The sequence below is a fragment of the Cibotium barometz genome, chromosome 56 (assembly GCF_041138505.1).
Source record: "Cibotium barometz isolate CiBa-2024 chromosome 56, ASM4113850v1, whole genome shotgun sequence".
Classification (NCBI taxonomy): domain Eukaryota; kingdom Viridiplantae; phylum Streptophyta; class Polypodiopsida; order Cyatheales; family Cibotiaceae; genus Cibotium; species Cibotium barometz.
In genome coordinates this window covers 37,023,269-37,048,989 of record NC_141101.1, presented here as the reverse complement: position 1 = coordinate 37,048,989, position 25,721 = coordinate 37,023,269, and the positions used below count along the sequence as shown (strand labels likewise).

The 25,721-nt window shown below is 46.8% G+C and overlaps 1 protein-coding gene across 4 annotated transcripts in view; it reads right to left on the bottom strand.

Annotated features, from left to right (window-relative positions):
• LOC147607179 (tRNA dimethylallyltransferase 9-like) overlaps positions 1-25,317 on the bottom strand; it is a 102,616-nt gene extending 77,299 nt beyond the window's left edge. For all 4 annotated transcript variants that reach the window (XR_015264852.1, XR_015264851.1, XM_086791246.1 and 1 more), the window contains exons 1-5: positions 25,035-25,317; positions 18,674-18,727; positions 17,206-17,248; positions 16,888-16,996; positions 16,556-16,748 (exon numbers count right to left, since the gene is read on the bottom strand). Coding sequence is in view for 2 of the 4 variants with exons in the window: in XM_086791246.1 (XP_086647372.1) it covers positions 16,556-16,748; positions 16,888-16,996; positions 17,206-17,248; positions 18,674-18,727; positions 25,035-25,292 (657 nt within the window). In the remaining 2 variants the exon portion in view is untranslated. The remainder of the gene's footprint in view (positions 1-16,555; positions 16,749-16,887; positions 16,997-17,205; positions 17,249-18,673; positions 18,728-25,034) is intronic.
• Between the last annotated feature and the right edge of the window lie 404 nt (positions 25,318-25,721).

Here is a 25,721-nt window from a genome sequence, read left to right as displayed (position 1 = left end):
AATCCATCCCTTCATATCCGCATCGCCTCCCCAGACTCAATGCCTCACATCGTTTCTCTCCCTAGTCTGCGAGGGACTCGCCTCTACAGAGAGTTGAGTACTCGGGCCTCCCAGCCAATGTTTCATCTGTCGGTAGCTGAGACGCCTCGCTAGAGCCTACCCTCGCCAATAGACCAAGAAGCTGCCTCCAATAGTCCTCCCTCCTGGCAGCCCCAGCTCAGACCCTCCTTAGGGGTGGGTGGGCGGGATATAGGCCGCCACGTACCAGAGCACCAAGCCTCAACTAAGGCCAACGTAGGAGAGTGGCACACCACTAGCCCAAGGCCATGGTTGATAGCAATGAAATCAAGGCAAGATTGGTATAGGGGATGCATAGACCTATTTGTTGATAAGCCAAAGGATACGAGGATCAGGTATGACTTGAACACAGGGAAGATTATGGAGCTTGGAGAAGATCTAGAAGTGGAAACAAATGAAAGCTCAACCTCGTTTGAGAGTTATGATGCTTACTCTTCAGAGTCTACATAAGAGGCTGATGATGAGAGTTTAGACCAGAATATGCTGCGCTTCTATATATATATGGTGTGTTGCTGCTGGTCAGGCAGTTTACTGCTGTCGGCCAGCCTGTCTGATGCTCCATAATTGGCAAATATTCATTAAATGCTCTTTAACTGCTCTCAGCTCTGCTGACCAGGTTGTCAGCTAGTTCCAACAGGACCCGACCTGATGCTAATAAATGCCCCTAATACTTATGATGGCTCATGTACTGATGTTGGTGCTGAAACAGCCCTATATACATGCTTATGTTGATATATGCCTGAATAATACTTGGATTAATGCTTAAATGTCCTGCTGAATGTTTATGGATGCTTGATGATGCCATGCCACTTGCACACCTGATGGGTGTGCACGTGACATTCCCCTCTGCTAAATTGTTGCTGGGTGGTATACCTGGCAAGGTGGTATACCTGGCAACCTTTCGACTCCTCTGCTGATCCTTCTGCTAAACTGTTGCTGGGTGGTATACCTGGCAACCTTTCGACCCCTCTGCTAAACTGTTGCTGGGTGGTATACATGGCAACCTTTCGTCGACTCCTCTGCTAAACTGTTGATGGGTGGTATACTTGGCAAGGTGGTATACCTGGTAACCTTTCGACTCCACTGAAACCAGTGCCCCCTTCTGACTTCTTCTGTTGGGACTAAGGTCAACTGTAGGAGTTGAATCCTTTGAGCCAAAGACTTGTCTACTGCCGGAACTAAATGGCAAATGCTGCTAAAATTGCTTGGAAATACCTGAGTCACCCCTGACCTGCCTGTGGAATCCTTTCACGCACCATCTCTGTCATTCCTAGACCTCTGAACCTCCTGAGGCGGTGTTGGAGCAAACTTCCGTCTTCTTATGTGGAAAAGAACCCCTTGTTGTTGCCAGTTGAAGCTCAAAACTCCATTTACTCCTTTGATGATGGATGTCATTCTTCCCCTTAGAACTCATGGCCAAAACATGTAAGCCTTGCAGATCCAAGATTGACTGCTAGGATGACTGCTATGCAAGCCATGTGCAACCCTATATGTTGTGGAAGAATGCAGATGGATGGGTTACTAATGCATGCCTAAGGGGAAATCCCTAAGGATGGCCTGCAAGATTTTGAGAACTGGATTTAATTGTGCGGAAGCGATTAACATGATGACTAACTGAATGAATGATGGAATGAAAATGATATAAGGCTGGTTACCCTGTAGCACTCTGATACCAATGTGACATGTGAGAGATTGATCGTAGTAATCACAACCTTAGGCTAACTAAACTTCACTAAATGATGCTTAAGAGATAGACAATTAGTGTCAATGCAATGCAATGCAGCTATATTAGATGAATGGGTTCCAATGAGATCTAAATAGATCTATGATGCTGTCCTAGATGAAGATCCTTCTCGGGATGAGAGGGATAGGCTGAATGCTAATGATGAGGAGTGTTCCTTGCTCCAATGTTGAGGTCCACCCTTCGATGCCGGCTTCCCTCTATATAGGAGGAAGGAATGATGAACTATGTGCTGAATATGCTGGCTATATTGCTGATCTGCTTCTCCCTTGCTCCATGGATGAGAAACACTGAGAAGAGATGAGACCATGGACTGAATATGCTGCACTTCTATATATATGGTGTGCTGCTGCTGGTTACTGCTGTCGGCCAGCCTATCTGATGCTCCACGATTGGCAAATATTCATTAAATGCTCTTTAACTGCTGTCGGCTGGTTCCAACAGGACCCGACCTGATGCTAATAAATGCCCCTAATGCTTATGATACCTCATGTAAAGATGGTGGTGCTGAAACAGCCCCATATACATGCTTATGCTGATATATGCCTGAATAATACTTGGATTAATGCTTAAATGTCCTGCTTAATGTTTATGGATGCTTGATGATGCCATGCCACTTGTACACCTGATGGGTGTGCACGTGATAGCCCATGTGAAAAAGGACTACACACTAACGGCCCTTGGCAAAGCCATAAGCTTGGATCTGGCTTTTCTGTGAAGCTGCAGCCTCACCCTCCCGCTTAGCATCAAACACCATGGATGGCATGGGATGCATAAAAGGTAAGAGCTGAACCGCATGGGCGGTAGCAGGCGGTGCTAGAGGAGCCGGAGATGATGTTGCAAATGTGGCAAAAGGCTCTTTGGAGGCTTGCTCCGCTTGCCATTTCTGACAATCCTTCTTACCATGCCCAATGGTATGACAATAGAAACGTCGGTTTTCTGACTGGTACTTCCTTTGTTCGTATGGAGAAAGATAGCCTCCAGTGATGCCTCCTTTAGCCTTTTCCTCGGGGGTTTTCTTAGGCTTGGGTTCTTTACCCCCTGAACTAGAGCTAGAACTGTTGTTCGTCTTAGCGTCTTTAGAAGACGGAATACCCTTCCCCGGCTAGGTTTTGATACTAAACTCTGGTTGTTTTGGCTTGCCTTCGTTCATCTTGATTTCTTCATTTTGAGTGAGAGTCAAAGCCCGGTCATATGTGCTAGGTTCAAAGTTGCAAACTGTGAACCGAATGTCAGGATGCAATCCACGAATGAATTGATCTATCTTGGCCCGCTCAGATAACCCTAACTGCTATGCTAAAGTGGTAATCTTACCGGAAAACTGAAGCATGGGTGACCCATTCTATTTTGAGTCCATAGAACTCATCTTCCAATATGCTGGGGAGGGAGAAATCTCGTCTTCAAGTCGTGGACGAAGGTGTCCCACCCACTGCATATCCTTGGGTACCTCAATGTCATGCAATCTATGCATAAGCCTAGCACTCGTACCGTATCGAAGGCTTTGCGGAAGTCCACAACGCAGCAGTATATCCTTCTCTCCCCTACGATGAGCGGAGCCAAAGTGTCGCGTGCATACGAGAAGTGCTCTCCAACTAGCCCGTCATGATTCTGTGCCTTTCCATTCTGTAACCTGTCTATCGCATCTAGCACCATCCGCATAGTAAAAAAGGTGTTGCTAGCCGGTCTAGCTCCCAGTGGAGGGGGGGTGGGGGGCTGTCCTAGTGCATCATATAGCTCTCTAGCATAAGTATGCCATACCTCAGGTGCAATAATCAGAGTACCAGGCTGTCTCTCCTGAAACATCTTCCATGCCCTCTGGTTGTCCTTCCCCAGGAAGAGTTGGTAGATCTCCTCTTCTAGCTTAGCTAGATAGGCTCGTTTCTTCCTCCGCACAAGGCGCCGAAAGGTCATCCTGGCCTGTCTATACGTGTCAGTCCCAATGGCAATCTCACGCTGTAGCTGTGCTCGTGTCTCACGACATTCATCATCATACCAACGGTTCTGTCGGGCAATGCTGCGGGGGTGGGTGGAAGGAATCATAGTGCAAGAAAACACATATGAGGCGGATGCATGTAGTACACCTGCCAATCCTCTCGTGATCTCGTCCAGAGGGCTATGCGGGTCTAAAGCGAACAAGCCATCAGATACTGCATCTTGGTAAACCCCAACTGTCTCACGTGTAAACTGATATCTTGGGTATCTAGGTAGATGAGTGGCTGACCCATCTCTCGGTGATCTACCTACTAGTGTGAAACTCAAGTATGCATGATCGGCTGCTATGACAATGGGCCGACTGGAAATCGTGAAACCCCGCACATCAAGTATCAATGAAGGAGATCCCAACAAGTAGTCCACTGTGCTCGCTCCCCCTTTAGAGTTCCAGTGTGTGAGAGCATCTGATCCTTGCTATCTCGATAAGCCATTGTATATGACCAAACCATATGCACTCCCTAGTGTGAGAAAATGCCTGCCATAATTTCTAATCTCCCCCTCATCCTGTGCTGATCTCTGCAACCCCACATCCTCTGCCGTGATCTCCCGGTACATAGCCTCTTGAGTATCATACAACTCTGTCTGCTCTGTGCCTGTACGTGCATTAAAGTCTCCGAATAATAATAATGTCTCCCATGCTGGCAAACCTCATGATATCATCATATAGTGGCGTATAGGGCAACTCTGTCTGCTCTGTGCCTGCACGTGCATTAAAGTCTCCGAATGCCATTTGCCACACGAAAAGAGTGATCTTGTGCAACCGAAAACTATCCCACAACCGCTTCTAGAAATTTGCGAGAAAATGCAACAGGACGCCCTGTAAGACTACCAATGTACTACTACTACTAGAGTGGCCTCCACCTCTGCCATCTAAATCCTGCGGCCCAGCCATCCGATGTAAGCAAACAAAGGGGTACCATGCGAATCATCTCTGTTCTCTGGATCCTTCCAAGTCCACTCTCCCAAGTCAAGAAGTCCTTCCAAGGACACCGCCCAAAAGAAGACCTCGAACAATCAACTTGCCCAACAAGGCATGGCTCTAAATGGAGGGGTCGATGATACCCAAGCCCCCTCTGCGTTTGTCACCAACCTGGACATTTACCAGTATGAAAGGGGTCTAGTAGACTCCAAGATGTCTAAATATTTGGAAAGTACAAACTTTGGTAATGGGGAATTATCCTAGAATACAAAGGACCACACTCCTAAAATTTAGGAGTTGCTATTTTTGGCCCAACTCCGATGGAAATTCTGTTCGCGTCATTACATCTAGAATTGAGCAGATACCAAGAGTTGGCAAAGTGCCTATGATAGAATGTCTACCACTTGGGATATTTTTAGAGATAAAGTTTATGGAAGGACCCATCTCTTAGATTGAGACATGTGGCAAGAAAGTGGACCAAAGTGAGACTGGCCTCACACTTGTTAGCAAGTGGATTCAAAGTGAGACAACCGACTATTGTGTGGCTCTCCACTTGTCATTGTAGCCTTCTCTTGCCATTTTAGCTCATGGGAGGCCCAAATCTATAAATAAGAGCCCTCTCTCTTCATTAATAGAGGCTCTCTTGCTGCACACTAGCCTCAACCACTGTTGCAGGCTGCCCTAATGATGGCTACTCTCTTTCTCTCTCTCTCTTGAAGGATGCCCATGAAGAATACCGGCTGTTGGGGACTGTTTTGGAGGCTTCCATCGCGAAGAAATAGTGAAGGCAAGGGTACTTAATCATTTATTATGATTTCTAGCCATTGTACTTGTTGTACCAGCCCTTGTGTCTGCTGTACCAACCACTGTACTGGCTATACCAATCCTTGTACTTGTTGTACCTGCTTGTACCAGCCACTATACCAGCTGTACCAACCATTGTACCTATTGTACCAACATTTGTACTTGTTGTACAGTTGTATTTGTACAGTTGTACCAACCATTGTACTTGCTGTATCAACCATTGTGCCGGCTATACTAGCCATTGTACTTGTTGTACCAGCTGAATGGAGAGTTGTACTTGCTGTACCAACTCTATTGCATGAAGACCCGTGGTTTTTGGGGAAGAATCAGTACCCACACGGAGGTATATGGATTATATTGTTGGTTCGGCATTTCCACATCCTGTGTTCCGGCTTGGTAGCCTCGTGTCGGGCTGTGTTATGGCATTTGTATATGGATAAGTCAGCATCTCCCGTGGGGAGAGTAAGGCCCTCAAAGCTTGTACATGATATTATTCTCCTTGGGTAATAAAATACTCCAAGGGGGAGATCGGCCCATTCCGGCCTTTATGTGGTGTCACATGTGCAAGCTCAATTTTCAGCATTTGTGGATGTTTTGTCTAGCTTTTATGTTTTATGCAAAGTGATGATGGATATGTGTTAAGGCTGTGGCCATGTTTAAGTGTTTTAATATGCATTGATGGTATCAACAAGTGTGTCAAAGGCCCTAGTCCCCCGAGCATCCGCGAGTTACATTGGTATCAGAGCATAGACTTTCTTGGAAGCGAAGGCTTCCTTCTATCAATAAGGAAGAGAAAACACCTCAAGTGGGGACCACACTTACCATCATTGCTGTGAAGCATGGCCAGCCACTTCATAGTTTATGAAGCAAAAGCATGGGCAAGAGCATGGTCTAAGGATTTATGAATTCACAAAATTTATCTTGGAGTTGGTTTTATGTGCACACGTTCAGCACTCTTTCCATATGGATATCGTGGGTTATATTATCAAGCTTACAGGCAAGCTATATGAAGATATATCTCGGGATATCTTACGGATATGGTGACGAGATATTTCTTTTGGCTTCATGACCAACCTGGCAAAGAAAAGCTAAGTATACTTTGAGTTTGCAAAGTTGGTGCTTTTGCTATTTACTATGAAGTGTTTTTGATATTCAATAACCACTTTCCCTTTCTCTCGAGCTGCCCTTATCTCAGGCATAACTTCTTTCATGTGGGCAAGTTGCGAGAGTGTGAGGTCATCTCCAAGAAATATTCCCGTCTTCTTGAGTGTAGGACGTCTCTTCAAGAAGTCCTTCTTCGCTTCCATGGAGGGGAAACGAATGATAAGTGCTCTCTCCTTAGAAGATTCGCCACTACCTTCTCTCTTCTTTCCCACTCTCCATGCCTTTGTGTGCGTGGCTTCAATGCCCATCATAGAGAAGAGCTCCTTGGTTTCCCCTTCCGCATCATCACGGTCTTTTAGACCGGACACTCGTACATGTAAGGCCAAGGTCTTCCTCCTTTGCTCCTCTTCAAGGGTCATGTTGATGATGGTAGGAGTGGGGATGGGTGGTGATTCTTTACCTTTCCCTTTCTTGGTGACCTCGATCCATTTCTCCGCCTCGTCTATCTTCTTTTGTGTCTCTGTGATCACCTCCACCCATGAAGATGTCTTCTCTTTATGTTGCTCCTCCTCCTCTCGAATGATCCTCATTTGTTCCTTGATGGTATTCAACTCTTCAATCAAGGAGGGCTGAAATATTCCATCCTCAAGCTTGCCTTGTGAAGTGGCTTCCAACTCCTTTTTGAGGGCTGAGATTTCAGCCTCTTGACTTTTATCATGGAATTTGGCCTCCACTAGTTCCTCCTTTAGGGCTGAAATCTCAGCCTCTTGCCTGGATGTTCTCTCTTCGAGCTCTTGGATTTTGTCAAATCCCTTCTCGAGTTTGGAGGCGGTTTATGATTGCGGTAATGGAAGAGTAGACCATCTTCTTGTTTTCTTTGATAATTGTGCTAAGCTTGACCTCCACCTTCACGAGCTCCTCTTTAACTCCAGTCTTGGCCATGACTTTTTGCTAGAACTTCCCACAGCCAATGGACTGGAATTTAATCCATGACACCTGCGCGCAGCGCGAAACAGTAGCAGGAGGGGGGTCAAGCCATGTAGAGAAAAGATTCAACAGTACGGGAATGGCGGGGCTGCATGTGCAGGCGGGGGCAGGAGAATGCACAGATGGTGTCAGGTGTGCAGGCGGGGGCAGGAGGTGCAGCAAAAAAAGGGGGGGGGGGTGTAAACAGGCAGAGGGGGGAGGCGGGGGCTCACACAATAGGCGGAAGGTAGAGAAAAGGGGGGGAGGCGGGGGCTGAGAGGACAGGTGGGAGAGAGTGAGGAGAGGAGGCGAGGGGCTGGCGAGTAGGAGGAGGGGGGACGCAGGGGCTAGCGGGCAAAGAGGGCAGGAGGCGCAGCAAAGAGGGGGGGGAGGGAGGGGTAGCGGGCAGAGGGGTATGCGCAGCAGAGAGAGTGAGGGGCTGGCGGGCAAGAGGAGGGGAGGCGCAGAAAGAAGAAAGAAAGAAAGAAAGATTTATTAACGTCTTCCAAAAGACCGAACTCGGCCTATGAGACAAATTAGTGTACCTGTGTGGGGTATCCTCTGTCATCCCAACAAAATGAAAAAGTATTGAACTAAAAAAAAGCTGAATCTGGGTGTGCAATAAGTACAATGAGTGGGGGGGAGGAGATGGAGCTCTACTACTAGGAGAATGCAAAGCTATATGCATGGAGTATACAATCATGATATGCAACCTAGCTAGCTCCATCCAGTACCATACTGGGGGTATAAAATGGGCCTATGAGACGAAAGAGAAATGATGATGTCCACAGAGAGAGAGAGAGAGAGAGAGAGAGAGAGAGAGAGAGAGAGAGTCTACTAAAGACCCAATGGGCCTACTCATAGGTCGAGTTCCGCCTCTAGTAGACGTTACTACACATCTCTCTCTCATGCGAGACACCCAGTCAGGGTGCTGACCACACAGGATATTGAGGAGATCCGCCAGTGTCCGATGCGGCACATATTATGAGATGGAGGTACCTCCATAGTGTACCTTCCAGTTCCAGTTTCATTTTTTAGGTGCCAGTAGTATCATCTTTATTTTTTCATTTTCTGGGTTTTTTTATCCAGACATTGTATCAGATCCACCATGATGTAACTTTTGGTCTCATAGGTCATTATGGCCTTTTGAAGACGTTAATATAACATTTCATTTCATTTCATTTCTCTCTCTCTCTCTCTCTCATGGCTTGTTCGCTTTAGACCCGCATAGCCCTCTGGACGAGATCACGAGAGGATTGGCAAGTGTACTACATGCATCCGCCTCATATGCGTTTCCCTGCACTATGATCCCTTCCACCCACCCCCACAGCATTGCCCCACATAATAGTTGGTATGATGATGAGTCTCATGAGACACGAGCACAACTACAGCATGAGATTGCCATTGAGACTCACACGCATAGACAGGCCAGGATGATCTTTCTGTGCGGAGGAAGAAACGAGCCTATCTAGCTAAGCTAGAGGAGGAGCTTCTTGGGGAAGGACAACAAGAGGGCATGGAAGATGTTTCAGGAGAGACAGCCTGGTACTCCGATTACTGCACCTGAGGTATGGCATACTTATGCTAGAGAGCTATATGATGCACCAGAACAGCCCCCCACCCCCCCTCCACTGGGAGCTAGACCGGCTAGCAACACCTTTTTTACTATATGATGCACAAGGACAGCCCCCCACCCCCCCTCCACTGGGAGCTAGACCGGCTAGCAGCACCTTTTTTACTATGCGGATGGTGCTAGATGCGATAGACAGGTTACAGAATGGAAAGGCACAGGATCATGATGGGCTAGTTGGAGAGCACTTCTCATATGCGTGCAACACTTTGGCTCCGCTCATCATACATGTATTTAATCGTGGCATTTGTGAGGGTTTCCCGGCAAGCTGGATTGTACCACTCTTTAAGAGTGGGGACCCCATGGTACCAGGCAACTACAGGATGATCATGATTGGTCATTACTTGGCCAAACTATATAGCTCTATATTGGAGTCGGAGCTGAGCCGCTGGGTAGAGAGGCATGGTCATCGAGCACATCGACATGCCGGCTTCAGGAGAGGATTTACTACCTTAGATCGCATACTGACACTTCGGGCACTTATTGAGGAGGGCAAGGCACAGAAGAGAAGGATATACTGCTGCTTTGTGGACTTCCGCAAAGCCTTCGATATCGAACCACGTGCTAGGCTTATGCACAGATTGCATGACATTGAGGTACCCGAGCATATGCAGTGGGGGATATATGCTTTGTATGAGTCTGTGGTGACAGGCAGAGTCTGATGCACGAGGCCAGCCCTCCAACCCCCTCCACTAGGAGCTAGATTGGCTAGCGGCACCTTTTTTGCTATGTGGATGGTGCTAGATGCGATAGATAGGTTACAGAATGGAAAGGAACAAGATCATGATGGGCTAGTTGGAGAGCACTTCTCATATGCGCGCGATACTTTGGCACCGCTGATCGTCCATGTCTTTAATCGTGCCATTTGTGAGGGTTTCCCGGCAAGCTAGATAGAGCATACCATTGTACCACTATTTAAGAGTGGGGACCCCATGGTACCAGGCAATTACAAGACGAGCATGATTGGTCATTACTTGGCCAAACTATATGGCTCTATATTGGAGTCGGAGCTAAGCCGCTCGGCAAATAGGCATGGTCATCGAGCACATGGACAGGCCGGCTTTAGGAGAGGATTTACTACCTTGGATCACATACTGACACTTCGAGCACTTATTGAAGAGGACAGGGCACAGAAGAGAAGGATATACTGCTGCTTTGTGGACTTCCACAAAGCCTTTGATACCGTACCACGTGCCAGGCGTATGCATAGATTGCATGACATTGAGGTACCCGAGGATATGCAGTGGGGGATATATGCTTTGTATGAGTCTATGATAGGCAGAGTCCGAGCTCCAAGCGGACTATCCAATACGGTGACCAGCACGATATGGGATGAAGCAGGGATGCCCGCTATCGCCCACCCTCTCTGGACTGTACATTGATGCGAGGCCCAGACAGATTGGGAGGCCCAGGGGCATGCCTGGCAGGGGTGTTGATACCCATCTTGTTATATGCTGATGATATTGTTCTAATCTCAGACTCTCCGGAGGGATTACAGAGACACCTCGATGCATTACAGGCTTTCTGTACGGATAGAGATCTAAGAGTGAACCTTGGGAAAACAAAGGTTATGTTGTTTAACACCATGCATGGGTGATGAGATCAGAGCCTCAGCTCACTTTCCGAGGGGAGCCGGTTGAGTACGTCACGTCATATGTCTACTTGGGAGTTACTTTCACAAGACCGCCTTTCTCCTTGAAGGAGGCAGCAGCAGCGAGATTAGCTCGAGGGCATACAGCCAAGGGGGCACTTGAGAGGCAGTGTGCACACATACAGTTTCAGGAGCCACGCACCAAACTGTGGCTATTTGATACGCTTGTCACACCGACCCTCCTGTACGGAGCTCCAATTTGGGGGCCCAGCATACATCACAAATCTCAGATAGGGACAGATGAGGTATGGAGAGACCACTGCTTATGATGATTGTCCGCATGATTTGGAGCAAATCATTAGCACCACATGAGATTATTCGGGCTGAGCTGGGTGCCGCACCACCAGGAGTGCCCGAGGCCGTATTCCAGGCAGTTACCTTTTTACACCGGCTATGGGAGCTCCCTCAGCAGAGGTACTCCCGATTGGCATTGACCTCATCCATACAGTTGGCAAAGGATGGAGATACTCATTGCTGGTACGCTCAAATGAGATCATGGTTTGACCTACATGGCTTGCGGATAGAGGCACTACCACCCTTTTCAATACAATCTAGATTGTCCATTTTTGAATCTCACCCGCTCAGAGCAAAACCGCGTGATCAGGATGGATATCATCAGAGTGGACACAGAGAGATCATAGACTAGCCCCCTTGAGTCCTTAGGCACGAAAATGGCTCATTACAAGAGCCATTTTCTACACCTCTCACAAGATGATTTTATCACTCGCCCGGCGTACATGGATGTACACCTATCACATGGGATACGTTGTGCCATTGGACAGATCCGGACCTCATCACACCAGCTGCGGATTGAGACAGGGCAATATGTGCATCAGATCTTGGATGACCGCATTTGTCAGCTATGCTATCAGGAGGCAGATACAGAGGAGCACTACATTTGCCGATGTACAGTCTATTATGAGATCAGAGGGAGATATCACTGCCTCTTCTGAGAGGGTTTTGGGCCATTACGCAGGGTCATGGAGTTTGAGGATCAGAGATGCCTGGGATTGTTCCTATTTGACCTCAGGAGACACAAAGAGACCGTCTTGGCACACAGGAGACCGAGCCATGATGTACCTAGACAGAGGACCCTGACAGATTTCTTCGGCACCAGCACCAGCAACGCAGCCCACACACCTCCTGATACGTTCTCCATTGGGCCATCAGGGCACCGACCACGCTCCCAGGGAGTCACCAATGATAGAGCAATCATCTTATGTCGTGCTCGTCGGCCACGCCCGCCAGAATCCCGACCACGGCATCCTCACCATCACCAAATCAGAGCCATTATTGCTTGGCATCGGAGGTGCCTACCTCGCTTCTACGACCTCTCCATTCTAGACATCCCCATGGCGAAGACACTTGATCTAAGGAGAGGGCAACACTTCAACTGATCAGCATACATGGATCTACCTGATATACATTTTCCAGTATTTTCTACTCAGTATCATCTCGGAGCCTTACAATTCTGTTTTTATAACTGTAAGACAATCAGTTTATTGTACTTTTTAGTCTCATTCAATCGTTCTCTTTGATGAGACATCAACTTGAGATGTACTCTCAGTTTTGGTCTCATAGGCCATTATGGCCTCTTAGAGACATTAATATATCATTTCATCTCTCTCTCTCTCTCTCTCTCTCTCTCTCTCTCTCTCTCTCTTTGGCTAGGCTAGAGGAGGAGATCTACCAACTCTTCCTGGGGAAGGACAGCAAGAGGGCATGGAAGATGTTTCAGGAGACAACCTGGTACTCCGAGTACTGCACCTGAGGCATGGCATACTTTTGCTAGAGAGCTATATGATGCACCAAGACAGCCCCCCACCCCCCTTCCACTGGGAGCTAGACCGGCTAGCAGCACCTTTTTTACTATGCGGTTGGTGCTAGATGCGATAGACAGGTTACAGAATGGAAAGGCACACGATCATGATGGGCTAGTTGGAGAGCACTTATCATATGCGCGCGACACTTTGGCTCCGCTTATCGTACATGTGTTTAATCGTGCCATTTGTGAGGGTTTCCGGGCAAGCTGGAGAGAGCATATCATTGTACCACTCTTTAAAAGTGGGGACCCCATGGTGCCAAGCAATTACACGACGATCATGATTGGTTATTACTTGGCCAAACTATATGGCTCTATATTGAGCTGAGCCGGTGGGCAGAGAGGCATGGTCATCGAGCACATAGACAGGCAGGCTTGAGGAGAGGCATGGTCATCGAGCACATGGACACAGAGAGGACATGGACTAGTCCCCTTGAACCCTTGGGTACGAAAATGGCTCATTACAAGAGCCATTTTCTACACCTCTCACTGGATGATTTTATCACCCGCCCAGCGTACATGGATGTACACCTATCACATGGGATACGTTGTGCCATTGGACAGATCCGGACCTCATCACACCAGCTGCGAATTGAGACAGGGCGATATGTGCAAGATGACCGCATTTGTCAGCTATGCTACGAGGAGGCAGAGACAAAGGAGCACTACATTTGCCGATGTACAGTCTATTATGAGATCCGAGGGGGATATCACTGCCTCTTCCGAGAGGGTTTTGGGCAATTATGCAGGGTCATGGAGTTTGAGGATCAGAGATGCCTGGGATTGTTCCTACTTGAGCTCAGGAGACACAGAGAGACCCTCTTGGCAGACAGGAGTACGTCAGGTCATATGTCTACTTGGGAGTTACTTTCAGAGGACCACGTTTTTCCCTGAAGGAGGCAGCAACAACTAGATTAGCTCGAGAGCATGCTGCCTTGGGGGCACTTGAGAGGCAGTGTGCACACATACAGTTTCAGGAGCCGCGCACCAAATTGTGGCTATTTGATACGCTTGTCACACCGACCCTCCTGTACGGAGCTCCAATTTGGGGGCCTAGCATACATCACAGATCTCAGAGAGGGACGGATGAGGGATGGAGGCAAATGGAGAGACCACTGATTATGATGATTGCCCGCATGATTCGAAGCAAATCATCAGTACCACATGAGATTGTTCGGGCTGAGCTGGGTGCCGCACGAGTAGTGACCCAGGCCATATTCTAGGCAGTTACCTTTTAAGAGCAGCTCTGGGCGCTCCCTCAACAAAGGTACTCCCGATTGGCATTGACCTCATCCATATAGTTGGCAAAGGATGGAGATACTCATTGGTGATACGCTCAGATGAGATCATGGTTTGACCTACATGGTTTGCGGATAGAGGCATTATCATGTCCATTTTTGGATCTCACCCGCACAGAGCAAAACCTTGTGATGAGGATGGATATCATCAGAGTGGACACACAGAGGACATGGACTAGTCCCCTTGAGGCCTTAGGCACGAAAATGGCTCATTACAAGAGCCATTTTCTACACCTCTCACCAGATGATTTTATCACCCGCCCGACGTACAGGTGTACACCTATCACATGGGATACGTTGTGCCCTTGGACAGATCCGGACCTCATCATACCCTTTCAGTACAATCTGGATTGTCCATTTTTGGATCTCACCCACTCAGAGCAAAACCGCGTGATCAGGATGGATATCATCAGAGTGGACACAGAGAGGACATGGACTAGTCCCTTTGAACCCTTGGGCACGAAAATGGCTCATTACAAGAGCCATTTTCTACACACCTCACCGGATGATTTTATCACCCGCCCGGCGTACATGGATGTACACCTATCACATGCGATACGTTGTGCCATTGGACAGATCCGGACCTCATCACACCAACTGCGGATTGAGACAGGGCGATATGTGCATCAGATCTTGGATGACCGCATTTGTCAACTATGCTACCAGGAGGTAGAGACGGAGGAACACTACATTTGCCAATGTACAGTCTATTATGAGATCCGAGGGGGATATCACTGCCTCTTCCGAGAGGGTTTTGGGCCGTTCGCAGGGTCATGGAGTTTGAGGATCAGAGATGCCTGGGATTGTTTCTACTTGAGCTCCGGAGACACAGAGAGACCCGCTTGGCAAACAGGAGGCCGAGCCATGATGTACCTAGACAGAGGACCCTGACAGATTTCTTCAGCACGAGTACCAGCAACCCATCCCACACACCTCCTGATACCTCCTCCATTGGGCCATCAGGGCATCGACCACGCTCCCAAGGAGTCACCACAGATAGAGCAATCATCTTATGTCGTGCTCGTCAGCCACGCCCACCAGGATCCCGACCACGGCATCCTCACCATCGCCAAATCAGAGCCATTATTGCTCGGCATCGGAGGCGCCTACCTCGCTTCTACGACCTCCCCATTCTAGACAGCCCCATGGCGGAGATACTTGATCTAAGGAGAGGGCAACACTTCAACTGATCAGCATACATGGATCTACCTGATATACATTTTTCAGTATTTTCTAGTATTTTCTACTCAATATCATCTCGGAGTCTTACTGTTTCTGTTCTTATAACTGTAAGACAATCAGTTTATTGTACTTTTTAGTCTCATTTAGTTGTTATCTTTGATGAGACACCAACTTCAGATGTATTCTCAGTTTTGGTCTCATGGGCCACTTTGGCCTCCTAGAGACGTTAATATATCATTTCATTTCATTTCTCTCTCTCTCATGGAAATTGGCACATTTCTCAAGAGGAGGTGAAAGAAGACGATTTTTAACAAAACCAGTCCATATACATGCATTTTGGCATGCTTTCTTGCTTCTCCAACCTTTGGTTCAGCCAGCAAATGATTTCCTCACTCTGTCCAGACCCTGGATTTCATTTTCAGGGCTGCTATCTCTTGGATATCTACCAGCTGAAAATGCTTTCTACCGGCCACAATTTGACCTAAAGCCGGATTTCTTCTTACAAATTTCAGAAAATTCACTAGTAAGTGCTTCTCCAAGTTCTTTTAACCTACTCTATATCCACGTGCTAGACCATTAGGGGCTCCTATGTCTCGACCTCACACACAAGCTTGTGTATAGATTCCAATAGAGCATAGCTGCTTGTGGCAAGACACTAGGGATTGGGGAGTGAGGTTTTTCACAACAAAAGCTGTGGAATTAACTCCAACTTCGACAAATCATGTTTGCAAAGTTTTCTCATGAATGTCATTAAAAATCTGGCATGTGATGCCCATGATGCTTGTATCTTGAGGAATCCTTGGCAATACAATCATATTAAAAACTTGGCGTGTGATGCCCATGATGCTTGTATCTTGAGGAATCCTTTCCAGCCCTATTGTGATTGTCATTCAAAAGTTCAGGATTGCTATCTTGTTTGGTTTTGTGCTATTTCATCTTGTTTGATAGTATTTAATAGTTTAAGGGTGTGGCATGATTGTGCTCAACCCATCCAGGGCAATTACATATGTTGCACCTCGGGTAGACTAGCACATAAAACTGAAACCTTGTTCATGACAAAAGTTCTCTCATGCTGATCTTTCAGTTAACCCACACCTCAACTTTACAAGGTATTCTCTCATGACCATTTGTATTGTGAAGGCTGGAAGAAATGGTGACCAGAAATCGGGCTTATCAAACCAACTATAAGTATGAATCCCTTTAAACAAGATTAAAAGTGAATAAGTGAGGTATGTATTTCTAGAACTTTAACGGGAGACAATCGCACTCATATCGTCCCACAAGAACACAAACAGTCTGCAAAATCATACCTGCAAGCTTATGTACAAGAATGTATATGACCCCGAAAATTACTGTTGTTTGGCATACCTTTAAAATCTCAAACCTTCGACAAAGCCTGTACCAGTCATTACGAAGAAGCTTTGCAGCATTACTGTCCCCAGCATCAAATAGCAACTTCACAGCTTTATCCCAATCACCGTCAGCTTTGGATATTTCCTCCTCGGCCAAGGCCCTTATTTCTGGTGTAGATTTTGGTGCATCAGGGGGGCCATACAAGTACCTTTCAAGGAGTGTTTATTAGATGCGAGCATTCAAAGGTAAGTTAGACTCAAGTAATCAACAGCATGTTCCAGAATTCAACCCATAACTACGAAGAAGTCATGTTTCAAGATCAATCAGCAAAACATCAGAGATTGCACCATCGCAAATACATGCCAGTCCCTCCAACAAGAATTGGAACGCTTCTCTTTTTGAGAACCTGCTCTGTTGCTTCTCTTGATTTTACATAGTAGTCTCCAACAGAGTATTCTGCACTCAAAGATTATTGAATAAAATTCTATTTGAATGAAAACTGTCTATATCCAAGTAAAATAAAGCTTCTGAAAATCATGAACGTTTTAACAGCACAGAAAAAAGCTCACATTCTCAAAAACTCCCCCATTGGCAACCACATCAACTTTGACTTTGTTTAAAAAAACCAGTTCTTGTCATCAGTATAAAGTCTTCTTAACTCATACCTTCTTCTGGATGTACAATGTCGATTAAATGATGAGGTATACCCTGTAAACAACCAACTCAGAACATTAGCATTTTGATTTCAAGTATGCTTGACATTTTCAACCTTTCCTTGCAAGGAGCTCCTTGCCCATATTTTCACCAAACCATGATAAGCATTCTGCATCAATTCTATGTAAAAGAGGCACTACTATGCTATTACCCTTCTTCTTCAGGTTGAAACATTAAATTGATCATCAAGACACATGTCCATCAGACCCATCAGGTTTAAGGTGTTTTCTTATATCTGATAAAGACTTAAAAGCTATCTCTGGATGAACTGAAACCTGCGAAGACTTCAACAAGGGTCCCAGAGGCAGCTCAGCTGCCTAGTACACAGAGCTGCAGGTCACCCACTTCTGTCACAGTCACCCATCAACTTAGTCCCCTCTCTGCAGGTGAAATTTTGAAACTTGCAGTACATCATGACTGTCATTGATGTGCTGAAATTTTGAAAGTTGCAGTACGTTTTGACTGTCAATAATGTGCTGACAGAAAAGAGACCTCCGACAAATCAGGATGGAGCTGTAATTTTGCTGATATGGTTGCTTCTGGCACCCATGACATCAGTGGATGGGCACAAATTAATATATTCCTGGCCGCCTCCACCCTTCTATGCCAGTCATCTGCACTGGCAGGGATGAGTGTCCTGGCACCCCATTCCCTTCCTCGTCAGGTTTATATCATATCAGGAAGCTGACTAGCGTAATGCAGCCTAAATTCACTCTAATGAATTTCCTTCATCTTGACCATGATTGAGTAAGAGAACTTACAAACCCAAACAATAAATGTGATCTCCTTGGAAAGAACTTACTCCAGAGGATAGGTCATGATCCAACAGAAAACCATCAAAGTCTACTGCTTGGCTACATGTGACCTGCTTGGGAAAAACTTACTCCATAGGATGGGTCATGATCAACAGAAAACCATCAAACTCTGCCGCTCGGCTACTAAAAAGTGGCATGATGTATATTGTGTAAAAATGGGTGGAATGTGGTAAGAAAATATTTCCAGTATTTAAGCTGTACTCATTAGCAAGTAGAAGTTAGGTTTGCCCGAAACAACGCAGGTGATAATTTTTCTTGCCATTACTTGATGAACTTATTGGCTAGCCTAATAGATACCTTCAACAAAAAGTCCATTCCACCATATATTTTTGAAACAATGAAGGCCAGGAGAACGTGCCAGAAAGCCCCACCATATTTCTTTGCCAACAGCCTGATGCTGTCATATGCAAGTCATTTGGCACATCATACCAGTCATTGTCATTGTTTATATGTTAACTCTTTTGGCGATGGCCACTCTTGCTTGGCCATACAAACATCTTTTCTTAAACCATTGAAACAAATTATGAGGGGCAAAAGGGCACCAATAAGGATTTGTGAACACATAATTAAGGCACATGGAAAGTCTTCCTAGAGAGATTCAGACCTGTCGATCCTGCATTGGAGTCTTTGCACTTCCAACATCAAGCCCTTGATACACCTACACAGAGGGCCAAAAACTCTATTACAAGGCCTATAGTTTGAAACATTTAAGAACTTTCTCATTCATGGACGTGTGATACAATACCTTTGTTACATTTCAGCCACAACAGCAAACAGTAAGTCAAAGTTACTTAGTGTGTTTATATACATCAGCAAAAAGTTCATGAAACATGTCATTTGATTATGTCAAAAATATAAGTTGGCTCCTTGGTGTGCAAATAGAAACATCTCACCCCACATTAAAATTCCACACCCATGTCCCCAGTGAGTGGTCTAAAGGTAAACTGCTCATTCTCTTAGCCCAAGGGCATGAGTTCAAATCCCACGGGCATTCCCTAGTGAGAGACTAATGTTCTCACCCATGGGAATGGCTAGCCACAATGACACCATGGTTTGTCAAGTGTGCTGCCTAGCAAGGAAATGAAAACTCCTTTCCTACAAAAAAGATAGCTACTGATTTCTTATGGCTGAAACCAAATTATTTGCAACATGGATGGGGCCGAGTGCAAGTTTCAGGTGACTTTGATGTAATAGATACCCCTTGCCCAGGACTACTCGAGCCAAATCCTGCCCCACGCAACCCATTGGAGGTTGCTACAGACCTATCCGTGAAATGTATGTTATAGGAGGCAAACCACCTATGGGTGATCTATCTCGTTCAATTCCCGTTATCTGCTCACCCACACTGCCAAGAGCTCCCACCGAAGGGACAGTCTCGAGTGTCTCGAATCACTTGAATCCCCTGGGTCCCTAGTCTAACGTTACTGATGGAAATAGCAACAAAGTGTAGAATGAATTTGTAACTATAAGAGGGACCAAAGAACGTGCAATCCGGGCTGCTTTTTATAGTGAAAGTGCTATTCAAATCTTAGGCCACAAGTTGTTCCTTTCGAATGGAGTGCAACAAGAATCTCATCAGAAAAGAAAAAGCTATGGATACAAGAAAGGAAGGGAATCCCATGAACACACGGGAATGGAACACATGAAGAAACTTTTTTCTTTTGCACAGCTCTGAATAGCAGGATCGATGAGGCCAAGCCCCCCTCTGGTACGTGGCTGAATGATCACTCGCCATGCCACCTTGGCCCTGGTTGGCCTCCCATCACTTCCGACCCATAAGAAGTTTCGAATCAATCGTTGTACCTAGCCAATGCATGCCCGAGAAAAGGCCCAACACGAAGTGATGTACCACGTGGTGGCTAGAAGTACCTAGTTCGCCACCACCACTCTGCCTGCTAGAGAGAGCCTCGCCGAGCTCCAATATAAATGCTTCTTCCGAATACTCACAAAAGAAGTGGAGCAAGCTGCTACTCGGGAGAGATATCAATGCCAACCTGGCAACCAAGATAGAGAACTGGAGTGCCCCTCGGGGTCCACTGGAAAGCCTCAACTGGTCTCCAAGTCGGGGCGGGTGCTGAACCTACCCAAAAACCACACGACTTGTGCTAGTTGATCTGCGCTCCTGATGCGTGGCAAAAAAATCTCAATCGCCTCCGCGAATCTCTGGAGATTCCCAACATCTCCGCAAAGTAAGGCTGTTGTTAGCCGTCATCTCCTGTCTGTACATTACACACCAAGGCCATTGTTGTGGGTGTGCCCGCCCATTTAGGTGTTTATCCTTTTTTCCCCATTTTTACTGGTCGTGGGGCTGTTGTTTGCTGGTCGACTTCGGCTGTACTGGCCCACTTGATGCCCTATACCTCGCCAACTGCTCTCTTGCTGACCGACTGCCTATTTGCAGTCATGGACATCACCAACAGCCAGTCGACTGTCTTTTGCCTAGCCAACCAGCATAGGAGGGTGGTATTTATACCACCCTTGGTCCCCCACACCTTTTGTACCGGATCTTGTGTATAGAGCAGAGTTTATACAGCTTCTCTCTCCCTCTCTCTTCTGCGTTTTGTTCTCTACAGCAGTTGTCTCTTATTTCCGGTGTGCATTTTGATGTGGTATCAAAGCCCCAGGTGGCTTGAAGCTTGGAGACAGTGGGAGCTTGAGGGTTTGCTGATTTGTGGTGCTGATTGGAGATTGCTTGGGCTGTTCGGGACTTGGAGATCGGGTAGAAGGCGGCGATCACCGTTGGACAACCACCTTGCATATTATTTGCAGCCTCTTCTTCATTTTTTTTCCCACCCACCCTCCCTTCACAAGACCTTGTGAACCCTTGAGATGGCAGACTTGCTTGAGATGGCTGAGAAGCACGTGAAGATCCCTACTCTCCCCACATGCCCGGTGGATCGATAGTTGGACGGGACGAACTATGGCATATGGAAGGTAATGATGGAGTCTGTCTTGGAGTCTTATGACTTGGCTGATTTCATTGTGGTTGGTGTTCCACGGCCGGAATTGGAGGATGGGGAGCTTTTACCCTCTACTCAGAAAGAATGGGAGGCTCACGCACAGTTATGGGATCGTGTCAATGCCCATGTGTGTTCTTTCATCTTCGTTAATTATACACCACAGGTGATTAATCATATCAAACATATGACGCTGGCCAGAGGGATTTCGCAACATTTGGCTTCTCTATATAACAGGCATCACCCATGACGCAGATCTCCTTGGAAGTGCAAATGCGGGTGATGAATCCTGCAAAGTCTTCGACAATGCGGGAGCACATCAACAAGTTGCAGGCTCTTCACAGCAAGAGATTCTTCAGGAGGCTGGGAAGGAGATATCTTCAGAGGACGTGGCCATCACTTTGCTGTCTCATCTGACCTCTCAGTACTCGGCTTTCTACTCCTCTTTGATCACCAGTGGCAAGCTCAGCACCGTCACATGGGAGGAGCTTGTGCCTATGGTCTTGGACCAGGAAGAGCGTTTTACAAACCCTCCACAGGGCGGAGATTCTAAGGCCTTGATTGGCCAGCGATTGAAAGGCCGCAATAAGGGCAAAGGGAAGTCTTCACAGGAAAAGTCTTCTGAGCACGAGCCCGACTTGGATCGTGACGCCTTGAAGGCAGAGAGGACCTGTAACAATTGTGGCGAGAAAGGCCACTATTGGACGAAATGTCCTAAGCGGAGCACCGAAAAGGGTGCAGATTCCTCATCAGTAACCATGAAGACTCCAGCTTTTGTGCACTTGGAGATTATGGACACAGATGCTTCATCTTCTTCGAGCAGGGAGGTGGTTGGACTCACCGCCAAGGACACTTGGGATTGGATTCTAGACAGTGGTGCTTCCAGGCACATGACTCCTTCCCGAGAGTTATTACAGGATCTTAGAAGGCACGCAGCTCGCATCTTGATTGGTGACAAGTCCACTATCCCTATTCATAGTGAGGGCAGGTTAGAGATTGTTCCCAATGGCAAAGGGGGGAAGCATTCCTCCTAGGTTCTTTATGTCCCATTCCTTGGTTTTCATCTGTTGTCAGTGCATGAGGTTTGCAAGACTGGCGTATGGGTGGAGTTTGATGAGCATTTTGTTGCTCTATGGGACAAAGCAACAGGCCAGGTTGTATGGGAAGGCGGAGTGGAGAATGGGATCTACAAACTTTCAATACTCTCTTACAAGTTCTCAGTTAGGTGATTTGTGGCAATTTCGTCATGACCACTTGAATGTGGATACGCTGCGGCAGGCTTTCTGGGACCAGATGGTGGATGGCTTGCCAGATGTTGGCAGGAGTAGGCAGGGACATTCCAGTTCTTGTGTTCGACAGTCAGAGGAACCTTTACATGTGAACTATGCTTTGATGTCTCGTATCATTCGGGACAAAGAGCCTACTGAGGAAGCTCTTTCCCAGAGGACTTGTAGGAAAGCCATGCAAGTGGCAGATGGTGACTTGCGAGAGGAGGTGTTTGTTGAGCAGCCTCTAGGCTTTGAGGTTCTAGGTTCAGAGGGGGTGGTTTACAGGTTTCGGAAGGCCTTGTATGGTCTTCAACAGGTTCCTAGAACTTGGCATACCAAAGTTACAGTTGATGATCCTTGTGAGCAGGTTGATGCCTCCTTGTATCAGAAGCAGTTTGGTTCATTGATTTGGTTGTTGAACACCAGATTGGACTTGAGCTTCCCTGTGGGGCTATTGAGCTCGTTCATCCATACGCCTTTGAAGACTCATTGGGATGCAGGATTGCGGATCTTGCGGTATCTGCAAGGTACAAAGGATCTTGGACTCTTCTATGGCACTAGAGGGGGAACGACGGATGGAGTCAGACTCCAAGGTTGGAGTGACTCAGATTGGGGAGGAGATCCAGGCACGAGGATATCTACATCAGACGGATTTACCCTTGGCTCAAGAGCTCTTTTATGGTGCAACAAGAGGCAGCCAACTATTGCCTTGTCGTCTACAGAAGCAAAGTACCGGGTTGCTTTCGAGGTTGTGTGGCTACGGAGGTTGCTTGGCGAGATTGGGTTTCCACAGCAACAGAAACCCACGGTCATCCAGTGCGATAACCAAAGCTGTATAGCTATTGCTCGGAACCCGATCTTCCATGCCCGGACCAAGCACATAGAGATATACAATATCACTTTGTTCGTGAGAAGATTTTGATCGGTGACATCTTGCTTGTCTATTGTTCGACGGAGGACAATGCGGCAAACCTCTTCACGAAGTCTCTACCTCATGCTATACTCCAGCAGCACTCCAGCTACCTGGGGTTGGTTCCACATCCAAGAGCTAAGAGGGGGTGTTAGTAGTCATCTCCTGCCTGTACATTACACACCAAGGCCATTGTTGTGGGTGTGCCCGCCCATTTAAGTGTTTATCCCTTTTTTCCCATTTTTATTGGTCATGGGGCTATTGTTTGCTAGCCGACTTGTGTTGTACTGGCCGACTTGATGCCCTGTATCTAGCCGACTGCTCTCTTGCTCGCTGACTGCCTATTTGCAGTCATAGACATCACCAACAGCCAGTCAGCTATTTTTTGCTTGGCCGACCAGCATAGGAGGGTGGTATAAATACCACCCTTGGTCCCCCACACCTTTTGTACCAAATCTTGTGTATAGAGCAGCGTTTATACAGCTTCTCTCTCCCCCTCTCTTCTACATTTTGTTCTCTACAACAATTGTCTCTTATTTCCATTGTGCATTCTAACAGCTACTGTATCATCTGCAAACTCTGAATCAAGCAACTCCTCTTGCGTACGGAGGAGAGACGCAATCACTGGGGCCTGGTCTCCTGGGTAGAGAGAAAACTGCTCATGGCCTCAACGACGAAAAGAAAGAGGTAAGGTGCCAATGGACAGCCTTGCCGAACCGAGCGGAAAAGGGGAAATATGTCACCTCGGGCCCCCTAAATGAGGACCTAGCTATTCGAGGCTGAGTAGAGTCTTGAAACCCCATGAATCCACTCCACAGGGAATCCCATCTGGCTCATCGTGCCCTCCAGAAAGCTCCAATCCACCAAGCAAATATGTTGTCCAGGATGCACCTATCCTGAACAAAGCCAATTTGAGTGTCATGGATCAACTCTTGCTGATGGCCTTGGACAATATCTTATATATATATGCCTAGGTGAATCCAGGAACATGCCCAAATTCACCTTTTAGGAACGTGCATGTTATATACTCATGGTAGTCAACCCACAAGACTATATAACTATCAACTCCATTATGCATAGTATGGACTAGATACTACGACATCCCAAGGAGAGTGATGGGTATTGGGACCCAATACTGTGTTGACTCTGCATAGATTCACGGGTATAAAGAAGGCTTTGTTGCGTGTTACGATGATCAATCTCTTGCATGCTACATTGGTATCAGAGCTGCAGGTTGTAACCCAGAGAGCAGAAGAGAGAGAAAGCAAATAAGAGTCAACACAGTATTGGGTCCCAATTTACCCACTGAAGGGCTCCCCCTACAAGCAAGCAGGAGTATTTGTTTATATTAATCTTTCGAGAACTTACGATGAGAATGAAGGATGACTAAGGATTGCCAATGCAAGGACGATGTAGACCCAACGGAGGCTGATCCAGATGTTGTCCAAGCTCCTTTGAATGGCACTTCAATGACCGCTATGCAACCTCAAAACTGAGGGATGCACATATGCTGGCTGAATGCTGAAGTTAGCCCTTCGAGGAGACCTGGCAATGCTTGATGCAGATTCGCCTTGGGTCAAATAAATTCTTATGGAGTGTCAGTACTACATACCACGCTGTAATTAATGGGCATGATTGCTACGTGTATTACATTCATCTCTTACTCTTCCATACTTCTGGGAGAAAAAGTTGAGGCTTCTTTCGAGCTGATTCAACTACTCTAGATATGTTGTGCAGACATGAGCTTTTAGATAAGACTCGGTTGGGCAAGAAATCAGAAGAGATATTTTGCATTTGCACTCCAACCTTTACTTGCGAGAGAGGGAAAACCTGGACAGAATCAGCGCTGATTATCTCGCCATTCACTCGTTTGGCGACTTCCAGCGCCGCGGAGCTCTTCCCGACAGCTGTGGGTCCCGAGATGACGAGGACTCGACGGCGCTCGGATGCGGATGGCGAGTGTAGGGCTGCTGCGGCGGGGCGTTGTTGGGGTGGTCGGCGGGAGAGGCGATATAAGAGAAGCTGTGACGGTGGAGCTTTGAGCATGGGGGACGACGGTGGCGGGAGAACAAAACCGTCCCTCAACATGGCCTAGCCTTTGCCTGTCTCTCACACTAGACATTTTTATTGGAATAAACAAATGCACATTCTTTGCCTACTTTTATTACCGCTTTTAATTACCCAAAAAGAATGGTAAATGGTAGGGTCCATATTTCCAATTGATGCTTCTTTTTTCTCCCTTAAAAGAAATTCTTCAATACATGAAATAATTAACAAATTCAATCTTCATCTTGCTTAGTGAGTTGCCCACTATAGAGAGGTCTAAATCACCAAGTGCCATATTTACTTTTATTAGTAATGAGCTTGTTACCCCTTATCTGATTGATGGTAGATGCAATCCCTCATCTGCATGGTAAGCTCTTTGGCCATATGCGAAAAACCCAGTGTAAAGTTTGGCACATCCCCGTGAGCCGCATGAACACTTTCGGCGTATGCCTGACTGGTGTGGAAACTTCC